This window comes from Labeo rohita, chromosome 19 (genome assembly GCF_022985175.1).
Source record: "Labeo rohita strain BAU-BD-2019 chromosome 19, IGBB_LRoh.1.0, whole genome shotgun sequence".
Taxonomy (NCBI): domain Eukaryota; kingdom Metazoa; phylum Chordata; class Actinopteri; order Cypriniformes; family Cyprinidae; genus Labeo; species Labeo rohita.
This window is the reverse complement of record NC_066887.1, coordinates 31,548,244-31,573,007: the sequence shown is the minus strand read 5'-3', so window position 1 is coordinate 31,573,007 and position 24,764 is coordinate 31,548,244. Positions and strand designations below refer to the sequence as shown.

The window sequence follows — 24,764 nt, the reverse complement described above, 5'->3', positions numbered from 1 at the left end:
GTTCCTAGATAAAATATAACTCTAATGAAATTCTTAAGGGAAACGTGAAGAGCTTTAACACAAAGAGCTCTTGAACTGAGGAGTGATAATACACTGACTTATCACTGACTGTGAATGAGCTCTGCATTGCACCTGTGCTCTGAAATCCAAACCAGCGCTGAAGCATCTGGGGAAAGGAAGAGAACAATTAACCACAGTCCCACGTGGCTGTTGGAGAAAATGCAGGCAGAGTGTTTTTCTGCAGCTTTTCCATCTCAACTCATATCATTCAACACCATTAGATTAAAAATAAATCATCAGTGAGTCCCTATAGACATGCATGTTTTCAGACACCATTTCATAAACCTCTTTGATTTTTTGTTGCAATATTGAGGCATGTATTTTGCATGCTTTTTTCTGTCTGTCCCCATATTTTGTTTAAAGCATTGGTCTTTGATATGTAAACAAGCCAGAGGAAATCATGCATGGGTAAGCCATTAAGCCTTTATTAAAAGTAGTAATAATATACAACAACAGGAGGAAATAAAATATTTACATACACACATGCAAAAGCAGAGTTGATAACTCCTACTGGATTCAACCCTTAACATCACAAAATCATTACAACTCTCAATGCAGGGGAAGAGAGTTAAAACCTAGGGAAAGACAAGAAAAGTGTTTACATATTTCCTTTAGAGCTATCCTGCATTATCATAGTTTTATTATTTTTTAGGACCAATAGTTGTAGAGGTTTACCTCTGTGCTGTTTCTTGAAGTACCAGTATAGAGCAGAAAGGGCCACAACAAGGCCGATAATGAAAAAAGAGCAACCCACAACTATCTTTGTGATTCTGGTATCGAGAAAGCTCGAGTCTGAGTGTGAGAAAAGATGAAAGAGGAAGAAAATGAACCAGTGACAGATATGAATAACCTGTTTTAACAGTACATGCAAATCAACAACAATAAAACAACAATGCAAGAATGTGGATTTTACTAGCTGGAAACTAGTCCAGCATGATTTCAGAAGAGCGAGTAGTTCATGAACCAAAACATACGGGAGCTTTTGAAAGATGCCACTTCGTATTTGCCAAGGGAAAACAAGAAGTGTTGTAAACTTTGGACTAGACCACATTTGCTGGGTAATGGACAGAACACCTTGTCATTTCCATTTTATTATTTATTTAGTATTTTATTTTTATTAATTTTTATTTTAATTAGCTTTAATTTGTATTTCATTTTTTTTTTGTAATTTTGCTATGCTTTGTGGGCAAAATCCCTTGTCAATTCCACATTTTAAAATTATTTTTAATTAGCCTTTTATTTTAATTTTAGTTACATTTTTAGTAATTTTGTTATTGTCTTGACAGTTCCAGTTGCACTTTAATACTATTAAAATAATGTAATATTTTCATTAATATTTTGAATATTTTTATTAATTAATTAAATTTAATTTAATTTGGCTTAATTTTCATTTGGCTTAATTTGATTTTTTTTTTTTTTTTTTTGCACCAGACCACATTTGAGGAGACGTGGGCAAAATAGATACTTATATATATATATATATATATATATATATATATATATATATATATATATATATATACTATTTTTATAGTTTTGTTCATATTTTTAATTAGCTTTTCTTTTTTTTTTCAGTTAAGATTATCTTAATTCTGCTATTATTTGTTGGGTCATGGACAAAATGCCTATTCAGTTCTAGAGTCATTTTGATTTTATTTTTATTAATATTTTAATTAGCTTTAATTTAACTTCTTTTTCCCTTGCCAATTCCACTGTCAGTTTAATATTATTTATATACTATTAAAGTTTTAACTGTATTTTCCATTTTTATTTTAAGATTATTATTTAATATAAAATATTATTTTTTTCATTTTTATTATTTATTTATTTTTAATAAGCCTTTTATTTTAATTTTAGTTACATTTTTAGTAAATTTGTTATTGCCTTGACAGTTCCAGTGGTATTTTAATATTATTTAAATACTGTGATATTTTCATCAATATTTTAATAATTAATTAATAACTAGTTTTTATTTTTGTATTTTCTATTTTAATTTAGTTTAATTTTTAATAATTTTGTTTTGCACCAGACCACATTTGATGAATCGTGGACAAAATACCTGTTATTTTAATATTATTTATATACTACTATTATAGTTTTTAATTCATATTTTTAATTAGCTTTTTTTTTTTTTTCCCCCAGTTAATATTAACTTAATTCTGTTAGGCACCAGACCACATTTGTTGGGTCATGGACAAAATGTCTCAGCAGCTCCAGAGTTATTTTAATATTTAATGAATTTTAATTAAGTTTTTATTATTTATCATTTTAATTTTTAGTCATTTTTATTAATATTTTATTTTTGTAAATATTACCATTTATTTATTTTTTATTTCAGTTTTAGTTATACGTTTAGTTCAAATATTATTTTTATTTTATTTCACCTTTATTTAAATGTAAAAAAAAATTATATACTTTTAGCCAACAGTATGTGAGATGTGCACTGATTGTCATAATCATCCTACCAATTACCACTGACAAATTCCAGCAGTTATCTAATCAATAGTCAGTATTGATCACTAGCGTATCTCACCCCACTGAACGACGAGAGGTTCCTCCAGCCCACTGTGCTCCACTCGGCAGCTCACTGTGACTCCTCTATGGAGCACCAGCTCCAGATACGAATGCATCTGGTAGCTCCAATCCCCATTATCCATGAATTCAGTAGAGACCACGTCACCAGTGACCTCTGATCCGTCCAGCAGCCAGGTGACATTGATGGCCTGGGGATAGAAATCGTACGCATGGCACTCCAACGTGGTCAGCTGACCGTAACGAGCCTTACCATTGGAGCGTACGATAACAACGGGTGCCACTGTTGAGAAGACAACAAGAGCAATCACAGTGAGATAAACCCATCAAATATAACTGATACAACTCTCTACTTTCACTTCCAGTTTTTTGCAACTTCATTATTTCGGTTCAAAGCAAGAATACAAGCAGCTTTTATATTCTTGCTGAATAAACTGAGGTAAAATGTGAGGAGTTGAGGTTGCTTACCCTTTCTTGTTTCGCTTTTGATATAAAGTCTGGCATTAGCTTTGCACAGCGTTTCCACCTCCTCCTTCCGCTCTTTCATCTTCCAGCTCTGATTGTTGTAATGGTTAGCATTAATAATCCCATACTCATCATAACCAACATACTTGCCCACCCTTGAGTCGTAACTGCACATAAGCTTTTGGTTGAAGACCAGCTTCACTTTGTAGACCATGTCAGACAAATCCTCTTTGCTAAACTCACAGTCAACAACGTTCTGGAACACATAAACATCTGAAAGGAACAGACAATTATTTTAAATAAATTAAGATATGTTCTTGAAAGTTCAATAACCCATAGTAGAACCATTTTTGCTCCCCCAAAACACCTTTTAGTAAACAGTTCTTAAAATAAACACTTTTTCTTTGTTTAAAGAACATTTTAATAATCTAAAGAATCTTTTTCCACTGTAAAGAGTCTTTTGTGGATTGGAAAGTTTCCATTAATGTTAAAGGGGAACTGCCTTTGTTTTTAATTTCTCTTTTTGTGTATTTGAACCCTTTCCAACAATGACTGTATGATTTTGAGATTCATCTTTTCACACTGAGGACAACTGAGGGACTCATATGCAACTATTACAGAAGGTTCACATGCTCACTGATGCTCCAGAAGGAAAAGTTACGCATTAAGACCTGGGGGGTGAAAACTTTTGAACAGAATGGAGATGTGTACATTTATCTTATTTTGCCTAAATATCATATTTTTCCCATTTAGTACTGCCCTTCAGTGGCTACATAAGATACTTACATGTTTCCCAGAAGACAAAATAAGTTAAATTTACCCGATCTTCAAATTTTAAAAGTTTTCACCCCCAGGTCTTAATGCATCACTTTTTCTTCCGGAGCATCAGTGAGCACGTGAACTTTCTTTAATAGTTGCATATGAGTCCCTCAGTTGTCCTCAGTGTGAAAAGATGGATCTTAAAATCAAACAGTCATTGCTGGAAAAGGTTCAAATACTAAAATATACTGAAAATCCAAATAAATAGTGGGACCTGCGGGACTTTTCTGAAGAACAGCGGGCAGTTTAACTGTTCAGGACAAACAAGGGACTCATGAACAACTATCACTAAACAAAACATTGGGTCAGTTTTATAAATTCAACTATTATTTTCTCTTGTGGACTATATTTAAACGTCTTTTATGTGAAATATCTTACTCAGGTCAGTACTTAATAAAAACAACATGCAGTTTGTATGATCCCTCTTATTTAAAAAACTAAACTAATTAACATTTTGCAGATTCTGCAAGGTGTATGTAAACTTTTGACCTCAACGGTAGCTGTTTTCAGACTAATGAGAAAGTTTTTACTTATGAAACTTGGATGTTTTTATAGTGCAAACACCACTTATACGTCAAAAGATCAAACTAATTTTGACTTCTCAGTTCATGGCCCCTTTAAAGGTTCTTCATGGAATCATAGAAACTAATTCAGAAATCGCCAGAAATCAGAAATTTGTCATTTTATTTATCCGGATTGAGGTTTTAGAAAGCTCAAACAGGAACGTACATTTAAAAAACATACGAAGAAGCTTAATGTTTCTGATCGGTCACCGTAAAATTGCCAAACTGGCCCTACAAGTCAGTCCTGTTGTCGTATAACAGCAATTTCAAGAAACTAAACTCACCTTTAGACGAAACACACCAAAAAGCAAAGCCCACCAGGACAAGTCCAAATCTGAGTGTCCACTTCATCTCCGTGTTGTTCTTCAAGTGCTGTTTGAGGAGCAGAGTGTTGAAAATCAGGCTGAATAATGAAAGCATTCATACGCTTCCCTGCTTTTGGATACTTCCTCATGATTTGAGACTAGGAGGAAAAAAGTACACAATGCCAGTAAAACTTAGGGATGGGCGGATCGATCCTCACATAAAAACATCGATTCTAAAGTGCATTTTTAACCATTTATATTTATTTATTCAACAAGAAGTTTGGTGCATAAAGCCTCTAAGAGGAACAATAGACTATTATTGTGTAGGACAGAACTATTTCTCCTGCTCATCGGAACACACGCAAATGCTGAAAGACAGAACCAATCAATCACAGATAGCGTTCGCTACTGACGCTTCATTCAACATTGATAATAATCAGAAATTATGTTTCTTCCTCTTGTTCTCATGCCATTGAAATAATAAAGCATTATTTATTTATTTTTTAAATATGTTTCTTGAGTAGCAAAGTATATTAGAATGATTTCTGTAGGATCATGCGACACTGAAGACGAGTAATGATGTTGAAAATTCAGCTTTGGTCACAGATGATTTTAAAATTACATTTTTCAAAATATATTACAATAGAAAATAGTTATTTTAATTGTTCATTTTCCCAATCTTGCTGTTTTTACTGTTTTTTTTTTTTTTTTTTTTTTTTTTTTTTGTTAAAATAAGTGCAGCCTTGGTTAGCATAGTTAAAGACACATTACAAAATCGGACTGACCTCAAACTTTTGAACAGTATAGTGTACATGATTATTTATTTATTTATTTATTTTTTAAATATGTTTCTTGAGTAGCAAAGTATATTAGAATGATTTCTGTAGGATCATGTGACACTGAAGACGAGTAATGATGTTGAAAATTCAGCTTTGGTCACAGATGATTTTTAAATTACATTTTTCAAAATATATTACAATAGAAAATAGTTATTTTAATTGTTCATTTTCCCAATCTTGCTGTTTTTACTGTTTTTTTTTTTTTTTTTTTTTTTTTTTTTTTTTTGTTAAAATAAGTGCAGGCTTGGTTAGCATAGTTAAAGACACATTACAAAATCGTACTGACCTCAAACTTTTGAACAGTATAGTGTACATGAAATATTTATTTTAATTAGGCTAGTCTGTGTAAGTAAATTTATTTAAACTGGTTGTTAAAAGTTCAAATTGGTTGTTATATGTTATATGCAGGCCGGTCCCCACAATGTCAAAAATTTCAGGTTTTACTATCCTTGTGGGGACATTTGGTCCCCACAATGTAGCAAAAACAAGTACACACACACACACACACATACACACACACACACGAGAACACAGTTTTGCTACAGTAACCACAGTATTTGTAGTAAAACTGCAGTAACAACAAATTTACCATGGTTAACACTCTCTCTTTTGGCTTGCTTCCTTTTACCATGTTTAACACTACAGGAACATTATTTCAGCCATAATATTTGTAGCAAAAACCATGGTAATAATTACTACTACTACTACTACTACTACTACTACTACTAATAATAATAATAATATTTATTATTATTATTATTATTATTATTATTATTATTATTATTATCATTATTATACATTTTAGTACTTACAGTGGGTACGGAAAGTATCCAGACCCCCTTAAATTTTTCACTCTTTGTTATATTGCAGCCATTTGCTAAAATCATTTAAGTTCATTTTTTTCCTCATTAATGTACATACAGCACCCCATATTGACAGAAAAACACAGAATTGTTGACATTTTTGCAGACGTATTAAAAAAAGAAAAACTGAAATGTCACATGGTCCTAAGTATTCAGACCCTTTGCTCAGTATTTAGTAGAAGCGCCCTTTTGATCTAATACAGCCATGAGTCTTTTTGGGAAAGATGCAACAAGTTTTTCACACCTGAATTTGGGGATCCTCTGCCATTCCTCCTTGCAGATCCTCTCCAGTTCTGTCAGGTTGGATGGTAAACGTTGGTGGACAGCCATTTTTAGGTCTCTCCAGAGATGCTCAATTGGGTTTAAGTCAGGGCTCTGGCTGGGCCATTCAAGAACAGTCACTGAGTTGTTGTGAAGCCACTCCTTCATTATTTTAGCTGTGTGCTTAGGGTCATTGTCTTGTTGGAAGGTAAACCTTTGGCCCAGTCTGAGGTCCTGAGCACTCTGGAGAAGGTTTTCGTCCAGGATATCCCTGTACTTGGCCGCATTCATCTTTCCCTCGATTGCAACCAGTCGTCCTGTCCCTGAAGCTGAAAAACACCCCCACAGCATGATGCTGCCACCACCATGCTTCACTGTTGGGACTGTACTGGACAGGTGATGAGCAGTGCCTGGTTTTCTCCACACATACCGCTTAGAATTAAGGCCAAAAAGTTCTATCTTGGTCTCATCAGACCAGAGAATCTTATTTCTCACCATCTTGGGGTCCTTCAGGTGTTTTTTAGCAAACTCCATGTGGGCTTTCATGTGTCTTGCACTGAGGAGAGGCTTCCGTCGGGCCACTCTGCCATAAAGCCCCGACTGGTGGAGGGCTGCAGTGATGGCTGACTTTCTACAACTTTCTCCCATCTCCCGACTGCATCTCTAGAGCTCAGCCACAGTGATCTTTGGGTTCTTCTTTACCTCTCTCACCAAGGCTCTTCTCCCCCGATTGCTCAGTTTGGCCGGACGGCCAGCTCTAGGAAGGGTTCTGGCCGTCCCAAACATCTTTCATTTAAGGATTATGGAGGCCACTGTGCTCTTAGGAACCTTAAGTGCAGCAGAAATTTTTTTGTAACCTTGGCCAGATCTGTGCCTTGCCACAATTCTGTCTCTGAGCTCTTCAGGCAGTTCCTTTGACCTCATGATTCTCATTTGCTCTGACATGCACACTGAGCTGTAAGGTCTTATATAGACAGGTGTGTGGCTTTCCTAATCAAGTCCAATCAGTATAATCAAACACAGCTGGACTCAAATGAAGGTGTAGAACCATCTCAAGGATGATCAGAAGAAATGGACAGCACCTGAGTTAAATATATTGAGGGGTCTGAATACTTAGGACCATGTGATATTTCAGTTTTTCTTTTTTAATAAATCTGCAAAAATGTCAACAATTCTGTGTTTTTCTGTCAATATGGGGTGCTGTGTGTACATTAATGAGGAAAAAAAATGAACTTAAATGATTTTAGCAAATGGCTGCAATATAACAAAGAGTGAAAAATTTAAGGGGGTCTGAATACTTTCCGTACCCACTGTACGTAACACCATGGTTGTTTTTCATCAGGTACCCTCCAAGGTACACCTTTGTACCTTATCTACCCTTAATGTGTGTGTACTTGTATGGTACTAGTATGCTCCCTGGCTTTTAGGGGTAAAGAAAGGTGCACTGATGAAGTTACTGCCCAGTAAAGAGCTAAAATACAAAATTTTAGTACATTTTATTTCTGACAGCGTTATCAAAAAAAAAAAAAAAAAAACGCTTATGAAATGTTTAAAACACATGACTTTCAAATATAATGTTAAGTAAGTATAATTACTGATTTTATTCTTTTAATAATTTAAAAGATCAGTTTAGTTTACAGGTATTGGTATCGGTATTGATATCGACGATACTTGGCTTGAAAATATCGATATCAGATCGAAAATAAAATATGAGGTATCGCCCATCCCTAGTAAAACGCTCTTTCAAGTTTTTTTTTTTGTTTTTATGCAAACAACTTCAGGTAAACAATAATGTTCTAAAAAAAATTTTTTTTTTAATTTTGTTAAAATTAAAAAATCTCTTTTAAAATGAAATCTCTCTTCAGTTCCAGTGTTATTTTAATATTATTTATATACTATTATAGTTTTTTTCTTCATATTTTTAAATACTGTGATATTTTCATTAATATTTTAAATATTTTTATTAATATTATTTATAATGAATAGCTAGTATATTTATTGTTGTATTTTCCATTTTAATTTAGTTTTAGAAATTTTGTTTTCCACCAGACCACATTTGATGAAATGACAAAATACCTGAAATGACAAAATAATTCATTTAATATTATTTATATACTTTTATAGGTATTGTAATATTATGTAAATACTGTGATATTTGTATTGATATTTTAAATATTTTATTAATATTATTATTAATTAAAAGCTAGATTTTATTTTTGTATTTTCCATTTTAATTTAGTTGAAGTTTTAGTAATGTTTTGCACCAGACCAGATTTAATTATATATATAATACCCGTTCTTGTCTTAGGACAACTTTGATTAACTTTTTTGATCCATTTCAAATGTTACAAATGTAATATATATATATATATATATATACATGCACCTATATTTTAGCACAATTGTATATATAATTTTAGCACACACATTAGCTTACATTATATTAGCTCTAGGTCAGTTTTTTTATCTTTTGTTTTCATTTAATTTTACATAAATTGTACTTTAATAATTTTGTTGTTTTGCCATTTTTTTTAAAGTTTATGCCTATATACTTTATTAATTTCAGGTAGAAATTTTAAAAAAAAATATATAGTTTCAAGTAAAACTTTTTAATGGTTTTAACTAACTATAATATCTCTAGATCCAATATATATTCCATTAAAAATCATGTAGAAATGTGCTAATGAAATAACACACCTGAAGAAACACACCAAAATGCAAGTTTTTGTTTTAAGGACATCTCACCCTCTTTATTAACGTGACATTTTCAGATGAGAATAATGGTCGCACGAAGCATCTGTTGAGATGATGCTTATAGCTTGAGGTTTCATGTCGTTGTTATGTTTTGCTGTTGTTTTCTTTTAAAAAAAAAAAAAACACACAACAAGCTGTGGAAAAAACCAGCCACAATACTAAAGAGAAGAGCTGAAGACAGTAGTAAACAAAGAAAAAAAATAATGCAAGAAACAGAAATCAGGTCATATTGACAGATGCAAGCTGCGAGGTCATGAAACTGTTACATATGTACACATTTTGAAAAAAAAAAAAAATACAAACGTCAAATTTCATTGTTGTGTAACAACATGTGCTGTAAAACTGAAACTATATTTCCAAGCATTTAAATTCTAAATATGAGGGTCACTTTGTTAAAACCATAAATTGTGCATTCTGGGCGAATAATAATAAACACACTAAAATAAAAAAAAAAACAGACTAAAACTCAAAAACCAAGATTTACAAACAGTATTCATATATCAACACCTAATTAAGCAGCTGTGTACCTCTCATAGTGCATCTAAGACTCTGTTCTGCTCTAGAAATCATGACCGAAACCACAAGAACATAAAAATAATTTATGCATCCAAAAAACAAACAAATGCTAATGTGGCTCAGCTGAATTCAATGAGCAAGATTCTGCATGTTTGTATATAAAAACAATGGAGATTTAAACCACGGGGAATAAAGCAGGCTGGATGGAGAGGTGATCAGATTCAAGTTTTAAGACGCCACTAAAGCCAACATAATTCCCTGTTCTCATAACTTCTGGCTGTACAGATGCCATTTGAATAGGTGGAGCTTTGTTTTTTCATTCAAATGCACAACTGAGCGGCACCACATGGATGTATGTGCAAAGTGTGTAAATGGGAAAACCACGGGATTCAATGGCACACGTACACATCACGCACTCGCTCATGCAAACAAAAGTGACAGCAGTTTCCACTCCAAGCCTTTTGTTTTCTTTAGGACTTAAACTAATAAAAGGTCAAACGAAAAGAGGGAGAGAGAAAAGAGCAACACAAGATTCACAAAAGAAAAAGTCAGATTTTGTTTTCTTCCCTACCAGGGAATGGCTTAAAATTCTTCTTTATAAAAGAAAAATAGATATTTATATATCTTTGTACATGTATATACACAAAGAAGGATGGACTAACAGAAAGGAGTCCCAAACTAGACGACGACGCCCTGGTCCGCTTTTCCGCCAGTTCCTTCTTTCCCAGAATGCTCTTTGACCTGCTTATATACATCTAAAGAGAAACACTGCTTTTTCTCATTAGTTACTGAGCAGAAACGATGCTATTCTGGGATGGAGTGCATGTTTTTAATTGATGTCCGTTCTTTCAACCCGAGTCTGAATCACTGGTGTCAGAGGAGGAGGATGAGGAGGATGATGAAGAGGAGTCTGAGCTGGAACTGCTGGCGCTGAGACGAGACGCAACAGCATGAGGCTCCACCGCAGTAGGCTTCTCCACTGAGACAGAAAGAGAGACGTGTTAATTCAGTTTGTCTCCTTAACCTGATTCTGAATCAGCACTGATCATCTGTGAACATCTCAGTCCTTACCTTTGGTTTTCTGTGGTTTCTTGACAGAGTTGAGCTGACCGCTGACATCCTGTAGTCGCCTCTCCAGCTCTCTCTTCTTCTCCAAAGCTATTTCCTCACGGGACTTTCCTGCAGCTGCTTTGACTGCCACTGGAAAACACAAGAAGCACATTAAGTCAAACTTCCCATACAACTTCTTTACAACATGATATAAGCTACACATTATGTCATAATCAGTCAAAAGTGTCACGTTTGAGTGATAAATGTTAAAGCAAAGATAAATAAATGGATAAATGTAAATGGATTAGGAAAGTAGGGAAATATGTAACCCTGGACCACAAATCCAGTCTTAAGTAGCATGGGTATATTTGTAGCAATAGCCAAAAATACATTTTATGGGGTCAAAATGATAGATTTCTCTTTTATGCCAAAAATCATTAGGATATTAAGTAAAGATCATGTTCCATGAAGATATTTTGTAAATTTCCTACCGTAAATATATCAAAACTTAATTTTTGATTAGTAATATGCATTGCTAAGGACTTCATTTAGACAACTTTAAAGGCAATTTTCTCAGTATTTTGTTTTTTAGGACTTAAAAGGTTAAAAAAAAACTTTAAACTAAGTTCCCTTATTTAGGTAGTAGTATAGCAGTATATTTTTTATTTAATTCCATGTCAGCATCCTAGGCTATTTTCCAATATTTAGGTGGATATTTATTAATAACAGACCTAAATGTATCAGCTAGACCACTGTATTAGAAGCCTTGTAGAGATTATCACCATCAATTTTGCCCACTTGTATGAAAAATGTTAGTTCACCCAATGATGTTTTTAAAATGTACTAACAGGCAATGAATTTTAGTTTCCAGTGAATCTGAGTTCCAGTGAATCTTTTCTTTGAATAAACATATCTGCTAAATGTTTTAATTTAATTTTCTCAATTTGGTCCGTGACTCATTTGCTACAATTGCATTATATAAAACGTAAATAAAACGGCTAATGCATACACTAAGCTGGGACAATATAATATTTACACTACTGTTCAAACATTTAGGATCAATAAGATAATATAAGATACTTTTATTTAGCAAGCACACATTAATGTGACCAAAAGTGACTGTAAAAGACATTTATATTGCATTTTCTCTTTCAAATATTTTTATTTAAATTTATACTATTTGTTTTTTTAATAAACTTTTATTCATTGAAGAATGCTGAGTTTTCAAAAACATATTAGGCTATAATAAATCTTTCTTGACCATCAAATCAGCATCTTAGAATGATTTCTGAAGGATTATGTGACGCTGAAGACTGGAGTAATGATGCTGAAAATTCAGCTTTGCATCACAGGAATAAATTACATTTTAGAATATATTCAGATAGAAAAGAGTTTTTTTAAATTGCAATAATATTTCACAATATTACCATTTCTACTGTGTTTGAACAGTAGTGTATTTTTCTTTTTTTCTTCCTCTTAGCATGTAATTATTTACCCTTGCACCTATATTGACACATGAGTCACTTAAGCGATGACTCTTTCTGACATCAACATCAGTGGAGGAATGAAAGAACAGCATTGTGTTTGTTCACAGGAAGAGTAAAGGGCAGATTGATGTCTACCTGTGAAGTGTGCTGAATAAAACCGGGAAAGGTAGGGCTACACAATGCATTATAGGTTAATGTCTAGTGTCAGATTCCCATTAGCTGCTCAAGAACAAACCTTCCTTTTTCCACGGAAGCTTATATCGTTTTAAAGCAAATCAACAGCACAAATATAAAAGGGTCTGAATTAGGGCTGTTAAGATATACTATATCATAACATATCATATCAAAAAGATCATATAAAGTCATCAGTGTTATTGATTCAAACTTACATAAATGATAAATAAAAGGATATTAATATTTAATAAAAAAAAATATTATATATATATAAATGTTTTTTTTTTTATACATATTTTGCCACAAAACCAGTCTTAATCATAGTAGCCAAAAATACAAAATTATACTTTTATGCCAAAAAACATAGGAAATAATAAAGATCATGTTCTATGAAGATACTTAGGAAAATCCTACTGTAAATATATAGTTTTTGATATATATGCATTGCTAAGAACTTTATTTGGACAACTTTAAAGGCGATTTTCTCAATGTTTAATTTTTTTGCACCCTCAGATTCCAGCTATTCAAATAGTTGTATCTCGGCCACATATTGTCCTATCCCAACAAACCATACATCATTGGAAAGCTTATTTATCCAGCTTTCAAAATGAAACTTTCGAAAAAACCTTATGACTGGTTTTGTAGCAGGTCACAGTAAGTCACTAAAGTCAGTCTTAAGTGAGTCATTTAGTCAGTTAGTTCAACCTACATTCCATTGTTTGATTAATTCAGAAAATAATTTTATTATTTTAATGTATCATTTTTTTCCACAATTAAATTACACAAAATAATAATAAACATAAATAATTAATTAAACAATTAAATAATTTATTACATAATTTATTATTAATTAAAAATTGTGTCATTTATTAACTAAATAAATGAATAATTAATAAATTAATTAATAAATAATTATTCAGGGTTTGTACATATACTGTAAAATGAAATTCCAGGGCTTTCAAGGACTTTTAAGCACTATTTTTTTTTTATTTTAAAGGACTTCAATCAGAGACCTCACTTATGTCTTCCATTTCAAATTCTAAAAAAAAAAAATAGATAAAAATATACTGATAAAAATAAAAAATAAAGTGAAGCACATGCGAAGTATTACTACTAAATTATTACACAGTATACTACACTTTTACTATATTAAAACAACTATAGCAATTAATTTTCTTAACAGATTTGTACGTGTATACTTTCTTTCATCTTTGTTTTTATAACTTTACTGGCCTTAATGGTTTGATGTTTCCCTACTGTTTAAGAAAAAAAAAAAAAAAGTAAAAAATTCTGAAAAAATTCTGATCTGAAAAAATGTCTAATTCGCAAAATTGGAGAACTTCGAAACACTGAATCATTTTGCGATTCAACTGTTTAACTGACAGAGTTTTGAAAAGCTCTTTTCAATGCTTTTTAAAATCATTACAAGCAATGCTGAAATTCTAAAATGAATTGCTTTTAAATTTGATCTGGTCTTTGTTAGTGAATCTCTTGAAATGAATGATTGAAGTCATGAGTTTGAATCAATCGGAGTGGTTCCAGCATAAATGACTCCATTGATTTGGTTCACCTGTTGCTCTTTTTGCATCTTCAGCCATGTTTACACAACACTGTCAGTACTACTACTTGCTTAGCTTGATTGTTTACTAACATTAACTGAAATAAGCAAAAAAAGTTATGTTTTTTAAATTGAGTGAATTTTGCATTAAAAAAATAGGTGCTTATTGACAAAATTAAACACTTATTTCATAGATGCATTGTTTTTCTTTAATTCAAGCACTTTTCAAGTACCTCTTCAGGAATGTTGCTATTTTCAAGGGTTTTCCAGGCCTTAAATTTCAGTCAAATTCAAGTACTTTAAGCACCTTGTACGAACCCTATGTTAAATCGACAGCCCAAGTCTGAATCTTACCATAAGGTTTTCGTGGTTTTTCCGTAAACACATCATGACGTAGCGCTCCAGCTCACGCAGCGTGGACGGTTTGAGCGTCTCAAAGTCAATCTCGATCTCCTCTGGGTTGGTGTCACGCAGCGAGGGCTCTCGCGATTGGATGATGTGAACAACACGGCCCAGTTTCTCGCCAGGCAGCCTGTTAATGTCCAGGCTGAGCTGCCGTTTCTCATCATAACTCATCGGGCTGGTCTCCTCTTCCTCCTCAGAGTCATAGTGCGGCGTAAGACCGCCTTGGCTCATGGGGTGGGAGTTAAAGGAGGCAGCTTGAGATTTTTTAGAGGATCTAAAGAAAAAATAAAAGTTTAATTTGTTTCTATTGATTTTTAGGTTCAAAATAATTAAATACTGTGTGAAACATACTTGCTCTTGTTGCTCTTCTTATTAGAGCCCTTCTTGCCCTGAGTGGAGGTCGCTGCTTTGCTGTTGCTCCTGCTCTTTGGTGTCTTGGAGAGTTTTGGAGTTTTCGGTGGTCGCACAAGTACCTCTTCCTCCATTATACTCCTGCCCCGCTTGTGTTTCTCCGGCTTCTTCTTTTTCTTCTTGTCTTTCTTTTCTTTCTTTTTCTTGGGCTTGATGATGGGCGTGGAGGACAGCGCGGCCAGCTGCTCGTGCACCGCCCTCAACTGCAGACAAGCGAGCGAGTGAGTGTCACTGTTTTTTTCTAAACCCCCACTGCAGCTCTCAGTAAATGTACAACTACGTCAAATCTGTCAGTGCCGCTTTAGCGAGCTTTGTTGGAAAAGTTCAGTCGCTACCTGTGTACACACCTGTTCCTGAAGCTGGGCCAGGCGATGCGCTCTCTCCTCCTCACTGTCGGAGCTCGGGCTGCTCTCGCTCTCACTCTCGCTGCTCACGTCGCTCTCTGACGACGAGGAGGAAGAGGAGGAGGAAGAGGAGGAGTGACCGCCCAGGCCGCCGCCCAGGGACGCAGGTGGGAGGGACTCCAGGGGCTCGTCCGGCATCTTGGCGAAGCGGAACTCAAAGACATCCTGAAACAGAGAGAAGAAAATTTTAATAACCAGCGTTGGACATACAGTTGACGTCAAAAGTTTTCATACACCTTGGAGAATCTGCAAAATGGTATTTATTTTATTAAAATAAGAGGGATCATACAAAATGCATGTTATTTTTTTATTTAGTACTGACCTGAATAAGATTATTAAAACATAAAAGGTGTTTACATATAGTCCACAAAAGAAAATTATAGTAGCATTTATAAAATGACCCTGTTCAAAAGTTCCTGAATGATCCATAGCTGTGTTTTTTTTTTGTTTAGTGATAGTCATTTATGAGTCCCTTATTTGTCCTGAACAGTTAAACTGCCCGCTGTTCTTCAGAAAAATCCTTCAGGTCCCACAAATTCTTTGATTTTTCAGCATTTTTTGTGTATTTGAACCATCATATGCAACTTTTACAGAAGGTTCAAACGCTCACTGATCCTTCAGAAGAAAACACAATGCATTAACAGCAAGGGGGTGAAAACTTTTGAACAGAATGAAGATGTGTACATTTTTCTTATTTTGCCTAAATACCTTATTGAACCTTCTGTAATAGTTGCATATGAGTCCCTCAGTTGTCTCAAAATCATACAGTCACTGTTAGAAAGGATTCAAATACACAAAAATGCTGAAAAACCTAAGAATTTGTGGGACCTGAAGGATGTTTCTGAAGAACAGCGGGCAGTTTAACTGTTCAGGACAAACAAGGGACTCATTAACAACTACCACTAACAAAAAAATAAAAAATACACAGCTGTGGATCATTCGGAGAACAACACAGTATTTTTATTTGGGTAAAAACAAGGTTGTGAGGGACAGTCTACAGTCTTTACAATTACACATACTTTATTGTTCAGTGTTTTAGAGTTTTTGCCCACAGAAAGTCTTCTGGAAAGATGTTTTGGCACCTGAAGAATCGTTACGTTATTCATTATTCATTGAATGTTGTACATTAACACATACGTTAACATAATTCATTGAAGATACTGTACTTCTATCCCTCATAGTTCCAATTTCTTTCCAATCAAAAATTTAATTACACGCTACCCTGGCTAAGGTCTATCTTAGGACTTTCACCATTTAATCTTTTAACAGGAGCTTCTACTAAGGTTTTGACAGTATTAATGTATTTGACAATCTATTTAATTGTGCTTGTGTGAAAAAGCAAAAATCGATGAAAAGTAAAAACTAATTTCTTGAGAAATTTCTGTTTATCTAATTTCAAGCATCCGTACCTGTAATTTTCGGGCCATGGCCACCACATCGTGATCTGGAGGATTGTACTTGTAACAGTTTGAGAACATTAGCCTGATGTCAGCAGCAAACTGCAATGCATCCCTGTACTCCCGATGATCCATTTTCCTCTGCAAGATATGAAAATCATCAGGTCTGATCATGCACCAAGTTGCATATTATCATGCAACACATCTAAACTACATTATACACACCTTAATTGTGCTTAGATCCATGGGATACTTAATAATATCGTGATAGTCGTGCAGTCCCAGTGAAGAAGCATCCACCGGCTTGTAGAAGGGCCAGGCGTAAGGCCGCGTGCTTCTTCGACAACAGCTCTTTTAGAATCGTGCTGCAGTACCGTAGCTGCTGGCTTAGCTTCCCACGCCGCACCGGCTGATGTTGGTTTTGGGAGTCAGGCAAGTCTTTCCGTGGTGGTTTGATGGGCCTGCCACTGCCACCTCGTCTTGCCGGCATTTTGTCTCCGACCAGGCCTCCACCGAGTCCCATGCCTCCACCAAGACCCATGCCGCCACCGAGACCCATGCTGCCACCGAGACCCATGCCGCCTCCAAGACCCATGCCACCTCCGAGACCCATGCCGCCTCCAAGACCCATGCCCAGGCTGAGGGACAGGCTCTGTTTGGGGTCGGCACCCAAAGCGGAGAGGGTGAGCGGGGAGTCACCACCGCCCATGCCAAGACCCATGCCACCTACACCCATAGCAATTGGCATGCCTGTGGTGGTGGGGGTGGTCGTGTCTGCCTTGCGCTTGACGCCCTTTTTCTATTGAAAAGATGGAGAAAAATTAGCTGGCTTTCCAAATAGTTTATGCTGCATATGAAACTAAATGCGTATTTTGGGAAAGAAGTGGCCTTACCTTTGCAGTTGGTTGGGTAGGAGGCAGGCCCATCAGTGCAGGGGTGCTGTGTGAAGTGGGAGGCAAAGTCTTGGTTATAAGCGTCTGCGGTGGGGTGGAAAGAACCGAGTCAGGGGTGTCTGGAGTGGGAGGGGAGTAGGCCGACTGAGACACAGAAGATATAGCAGGGACCTGATGAGCTGTCGTGAATCCACCTGAGACTAAAAGAGAGACGGAAAAAAAAAGAAATGCATAAGAATGAAAGCAGACAAACCACCAAACGTCAGCACCAATATAATTTTTTGAAAACATTTGTAATTACTCAAAGAGTGAAAATATAAAGGAAGCAATTACTCGAAGGTAAACAAACAGCCAACACCAGCACCAATTAAACCTTATGCAAATCTAGTGTAACTTTTTATTAATATTTTTTTAATAATTTAAAAAGCAATTTAAAATATAGCAATTAAAAAAAAAAAAATCAAAATGTTACAAATACAAAATGTAAACAAATAATGAATATATTAATACATTTTAATGCCTGTAAATTACAATAAAAAAATATATATATATATATATATATATATATATATATATATATATATATATATATATATATTTTTTTTTTTTTCCCTACATTTTGAAATGTTTTCTTTTATTTTTATGGTCCTAAAATCCTAAAAAGTCATGTACATTTCTATGGTTAAAATTACATATTAATTAGTCGCATGTTAACTATTTATATAATTACATTACAAATCATATAATTACAATATGATTACATAATTACATATATATTAACATATATAATTATATCAAATGTATATCAAATGTATTCAGAAAATGTCTGACTTCCTAGGCTTTTATTAATTTCTGTGACTTATTATTTTTATTTATGTCTTTTTTATTTAACATATTTTGTATTTTCATTTACTGTAGTTATATATACTGTCAAACCAAAATTTATTCAGACACACCTTCAACATTTCTCACATTATCACAGTTAATTTCCTATAGGTTAGAAAATGGTAATAAAACATGATAAGAACTCAAAAGTTAAACTGTGTCAGAACAAATTAATCTTGATAATGTCAGATAACTTTGATAGAAAGGTATGTAACAAAACATGGTCAGGTCAAAGTGTCAAATCAAATTTTTGATCCCAAATTTTACTGGTAGTCCACTGTATGAAGAATTTTTGGGTATAATATGTCACAGTTTACTTTATTTTGCTATCCTCACTTACATAAATGAACTACAGTGACCTGTACAACTAGTAAACAATATTTTAAAAATTATATCTGTATTTCCCTCCATTCTTACGTGATTTGTGGCCTTTTTTAGGTTTGCCCTGTTTGCCCCTAGGGACAGGAGCAGGAATCTCTTCTTCCTCTTGGGGCATCTGTGCAACCTTCTGCAGGAAAGCCTTCTCCAGAGACTGAGCCATCAGGACAATGTCATCTGTTGGCTGTAATAAACAGACGACTTTTAGATCATATGGCAGTCTCTAGATGATACTACTGATGTGAGTAATTGCTCCATAATAGGCTGGACAGAAGATCTGAGCAACTTGATGGTGAAAAACAAAAATCTAAGCTTTGGAAAAACAAGGCTGAATGCTTACAGAACTTTTCAGGTAAACATAAATGAACTGACTGACCTTGTTGTAGATGTAGCAGTTGGTAAACATGGTGTTGAAATCCTGCAAGCACTCGTTGGCACTGCGGTAATAGTTGTTTTCCAGTCTTTTCTTGATAGTCCCCATATCCATGGGCTGCTTAATGATGTTATAATAATCCTGCGTAAGATAAATCAAGTTAGAAAACCACACAGACTTGCGTTATTGTTAAATATTTAAACGCAGAGCTTAATAAATCCCCCAAACAGTCCATTCTGGACCAAGAACCAACTTACAGGCAGGTTGAGCTTGGCAGCATCCACCGGCTCATGGAAAGGCCAGGCAAAGTGATGCCTCCACAGCGTCTTCTGTAAAGCCTTCTGAAGGAACTGCAGTTGGTTGGTCATGCGGCCCTGGCGAGTGGGGTCCCGCACAGGGGGTTGAGGGGGTCCCGACTGAGGGATATGTGGGAGAGCAGGCCCTTCAAACCCCTCGTACAGCAGCGACGGCTTGCGGATGCGCTTGCCAGGAGGGGAGATGGTCTGCTCCATCATGGTGACCCCCTGCATGCCGTCGCCCCCGCCCAAAGAGCTGTGGAGAACAGGAAAGGTGAGGACGAGTCATGTAGAGTATATACAGATCATAAACAAATTAAAACTATAAATAGAAACAATTTTGTGACTAAATGAGATGAAATATGAAAATGCACAATATATGACTCATCATGACTCAAACTCTGACTAACTGTGCATTTTGCTTATGTGGACCTAGCAAGAAGACGAAACTGCCCCTTTGGCGGTTTATCTGTCCAGACATGGGTGAGTTACGTTAGGACACATTCCAAACCGATACACCACTGTCCTACTGGAAACTGGGGGGCGGGGCCTTAAACAGACCTAATAACCCAGATCAGGTCATGTTTGTGTTTATCTGAGGAATTAGCCAATGAAAAACGCAGACCTTAAAATAAATATTTTGAACCATGAATCAATTATTCCTGTCCTTCAGCTTAAGCTCACTAATTATTCACTGTAATGTTTTTTTTTATAAAACAGTTAATGTAACAAAGGCTTATTTTCCTCATAGATGCATTACTCCACAACAGTATTATCTAATTAAAACTGATTTTATATACATAAAATGTCAAATATACCCTTATCATAGTAAAAATGGTTCATAACTTGACACTATCATTATTTTAAAAACAAATATGAATTCTGAACTCATGAATACAGAAATGTAGTGCATTTAAATGCATTTGATACACCTAAAAATGCTTATGCTAAATTGCACTACTCTCAGTAAGTTTAGTTTTCAAATACGTTTTATAACCTGATAGCATTAAAACTCTAATTTCCCTCCAACACTTACCTTCTGAAGCACTAACACTAAAGCAAACAAGTTGGTAGCATCCAATTTATTACATGTGCATCGTCTTGGGATTCATTCTCAGTGTATATTGGGATTGTACAGATAGTACAATGATGCAACATTTGTAAAAACATTGCAGCAGTTACTTAATTTTAATAACAAACCTACAGACACAAAACACTTGAGGTGGGTGTTCACTCATTCTGCAGAAATGTTGCTTTCATGCCTTCCAGCCAGTTTCCGTAGGTAAAGGTTTGCATACCTGCCCCAGTATGGACTGAGCGCCATTTAACATAATGAATAATACTAATTAAATGCAAACAGGTTGCTTCTAGAAAGTCAGCTTTGTAAATCCAACAAAAAGCACATTTTAATCTTAAAACACATTAAATACATTATCTAAACAACTTAAGAGTTGAATCATGTGTTTAATTTAAACAGTGCTAAATGATACAAAAATCACAAAGTGTTCACATTTAAAATTTTTATTTTCAGTCAAGTAAATATTGGAATACAAACAATGTTTGGAAAAATAAAAATAAAAACAAATAATACGTCTAATTACTCTGTCCCATCTAGTGCATGCTGGTTGGGAGGGGGCAGATGGTAGGTTTCATGCGGCTCGTTTAACCAGTCGCGTTGCTAAGCAACCAAAAGCGAAACAACCCCACAAATTATTCAGTGTTGTGCCATTAGATTTCACAAATCAATGGCGCTCGCCACCAAATGAAGTCGTGATGATCAAAGAGCCTCAAACAGAGCCGAGGCCTTCCACGCGTGTAAAATGTTGACAAAAGTCCACGTGGTGCGAGGCGGAAGCTCAACACAAGACGCGTTTCAGAATGACTAAAACGTTCGGTGAAAACTAAAATTGGTCAACATTTCGTTACTATGCATAAAGCCAGTCAAACAATCACATTAATATAACAAAAGCAAAAATAACTCCCAAAAATGCTGTTTGTTATATTTACTAGTTTCTTAAAGGCACCGCCTTGTGACCTAAATCTATAACGTTAACGTTACATGTGATTGAAATATAAATTTATCGCATTAAAATACCATATCGATCTAACACCATAACGCTAGGTATTATAATCTACCATCAAACTCAAAACCACATGGTCACTGTAACACACTCGGGGAAGAAATTGATCGATGCATAATAAAACAACGTTACATCAGAACACACTTGAGTCTTTATAATCACCCAAAACAAATTTACAATAACGAGTCGGGAACGACTAAAATGACTGAAAACACTGTTTACGAAATAATACTAAAAATACAAGATGCTGGTCGCTGTTAGCATTAGCCAACCATGCTAATTTCCCGTTCGCACCCAGCACTGCATGCTTAACGACATACAATGAGTTATACAACACAAACGAGTCACAGATAAGAAAAATAGGTTTGTATTACTCAAACCTGACCGTTTGAACACAGACAGAATGTCTGCAAAGACACTGCCCGTTTCAGAAAACGAAAGCGCGCCTGCGCACTAAACGCGGGCAGTTGCTCGTTAAAAATCCCAGTTTAAAAACTTGAAGACTAACGTAGTCGCGTACTGACGTTGTAAAAATTAAAGTCTCCAGCATCACCGTTATTAGAAAGTGAAAGTCAGTACAGTCTTAATACTCCAGTATGTCACTTGATATTATCGCGACAGCGATTAAAATAAAATAATTCCCAAAGATGCCGAATTATGACAATATCCCAACAACATTTTCGTTCACAGAACAAGTGCAATGTCATTTACTCCAACCGGTACCTGTCAAAGGGCGGGCTAATGGCCGTCTCCATCGGGATGGATCCGGATTCTGTTTATAAACCGGTTTCGTTCGAACGTCCGAGTTTCGCGGCCTTGTTTTTCTGACTTCCTCTATCCTCCAGCTCAGAGCTACAATGAAATGGCGACGTTAAGGCTCCGCCCGACTTTTTATAAACCCGTCGACGGCTCCATTGGCTGATGTAACGCCATACGTACACGCCTACGCGAATTCTACAGGCCATTCTAGCTGTCAATCAAATAAGCCACGCCCGCACATACCCAGAAGCACGATTTGTGGATTTAAACCATATTTTTTCGCAAAAAACACTTGTCTAAGCAACGCCACTGCTGTAGTTATGAGACTAGCATTCAGTAAAACATTTTCGCGAATAATTTAAAACCCTCAAAGATGCGGTAACATTTCCAGTAAAGATGCGTTTCTCAAGAGTTTCGTGTTACGTCAACAGACTTCGCTGATTGGCTCCCCAAAACTAAGGCGCGATCATCCAGGGCAGGTTGGAAATACGCCATTGGCTCACCCGATTAGTCACGCGTAACAGACAAATGCGGCACACACACGTACAGTTCACTTCTTACAGCCTCTTCCTCACCAACTGCCTGTAAATCACAAAAGGACTAAATAAAAGTTCGAACAACAATCTAAAAAGCAACCACGTGATGTTGCTACATCCCAAAAACAAAATGTAAAAGGCCTAAAGAGCCAAAAACATCGTCTCGTTTAAAAAAACGGCTTTTTAACCAAGTGTAAAACAACACGACAAACTCATTAAAACAAGCAAACAAAAAAAGGCGATGCCCTTCTCGCTGTGTCGATTCAACATGGCCTACAAGGAGTGTCCTCCATAAAATGACGCAGCAACTTTGCCTCGAACGACGACACGCAGTTGTTAAAACACGATTTAAAGATAAAAAATATGTACAAAACTCACTAAAATTGTTCGGAATTTGCTTAAATATTATAATTACATTAAGAATTTAATAAAATTCTAAGAAAAAAACGACTACTGCGTTTAGGCCAACTTCGAGCTCTAACTACCAAAACCAAAATCATCTACAATATCGAAAATACGTTTGATTCCCTTCAAATTTTCTGCCTGTTCTATTAAAAAGTTACTATTGTTAACAAATCTTGTCGAGGTTTTCGTATCGCGTATTTACTTTTTTAGAGAAAGCTTGAAATACACTGATTAAAATATTTTCTGTCCTGAAGCCATCAATGGATGTTAAACGCCTTAAAGTATATTAACCTGATATAACATCCTATATTTAAAGCCATTTTAAAATTAAAACCGTTTAGGACAACGGATTTTTTTGAAAAATACACTGCAGCCCATCCCCCACTGCCAAGGTTAGAGATTTGAAACAATGTCATCGACTGTGGGAAACAAAATACAACACTAAACCGACCAAATTGTTCGTTGTCTATACATTATTTAAATCAAAACGTCAAATTTAAATTGTTAACAATGTTTTACAACAACTTAATTTTGTTTTCAAAAATAAATCTAAATCTCTCAACATATACCTCTATCCAGATTAAGTGAATTGAAAATAAAAAGGAAAAGCAAAATATGTCGAATTCCTCATTGTTGGGAAAAATCCTGATTTTCTTCTTGTCTTCAGCCACGTTTCTTTATTCAACACATTTCCCTCAAACATGTCCGACTTCTTCTTCCCCATTCATTGGATCGAAGTGGGGGCAGGGAGAGTCATGTGATCACCCACACAACTACTCGCGTGGCTTAAACTGGTTTTCAGCAGGAATTCCCGAAAACACGTCTTCTTTTAAGATACATTGCATACGAGAGCATTCCCTAGCGATTAAAGACTTGATCTTTAAAAAATCCATAAAGTGTAAACTTGTAATTAGTCAGCAACGTTGATAAATCCAGAACAAAGAAGATATGGCTGTCGCTGCCGCGCCATGATTGGATGGCGCCGATCACGTGTCTCGCAACCATCGCGCCATCGCAAAAATTAAACCTGATTACTTTTGCGCCGAGATTATTTTCTTGGGTGATATAATCCGATTCCATTCGATTCCTTTCCAAATGCTCTGAATATTGAAATTCAGATTAGAAAAACGTCTGGAAAAAAGTTTATTAGGAGCACGAGAAATCCATGTAATCAATAGCTTTCATCTCCCTTGAATGTAATCCTCTCTGCGCATGTGCAGTTTCATTCGACTCCCTTCCCCCCCGAAACCTGCTGGTTGTGATCTAAAATGGGAAACTTATTCTGTGACTATTTA

General features: G+C 35.2%; 2 protein-coding genes across 2 annotated transcripts; both read right to left on the bottom strand.

The window, feature by feature from the left end:
* Positions 1-469: 469 nt before the first annotated feature.
* LOC127181454 (SLA class II histocompatibility antigen, DQ haplotype D beta chain) lies at positions 470-5,097 on the bottom strand. Its single transcript, XM_051136214.1, has 5 exons — positions 4,724-5,097; positions 3,061-3,330; positions 2,594-2,875; positions 736-852; positions 470-635 (listed from the first exon to the last, which is right to left on the bottom strand). Exons 1-5 carry the CDS (start codon positions 4,857-4,859, stop codon positions 610-612), a joined length of 831 nt encoding a protein of 276 aa, XP_050992171.1. The 5' UTR covers positions 4,860-5,097; the 3' UTR covers positions 470-609.
* A 4,649-nt stretch (positions 5,098-9,746) lies between these two features.
* On the bottom strand, positions 9,747-24,682 carry brd2a (bromodomain containing 2a). Its single transcript, XM_051136481.1, is given in 14 exon segments — positions 9,747-10,956; positions 11,049-11,177; positions 14,601-14,621; positions 14,624-14,925; positions 15,003-15,265; positions 15,410-15,631; positions 16,876-17,004; positions 17,089-17,187; positions 17,189-17,662; positions 17,757-17,956; positions 19,059-19,203; positions 19,396-19,533; positions 19,650-19,944; positions 22,493-24,682. Coding segments are annotated over 14 exon segments (2,580 nt in total). The 5' UTR covers positions 22,525-24,682; the 3' UTR covers positions 9,747-10,825.
* Positions 24,683-24,764: the final 82 nt, after the last annotated feature.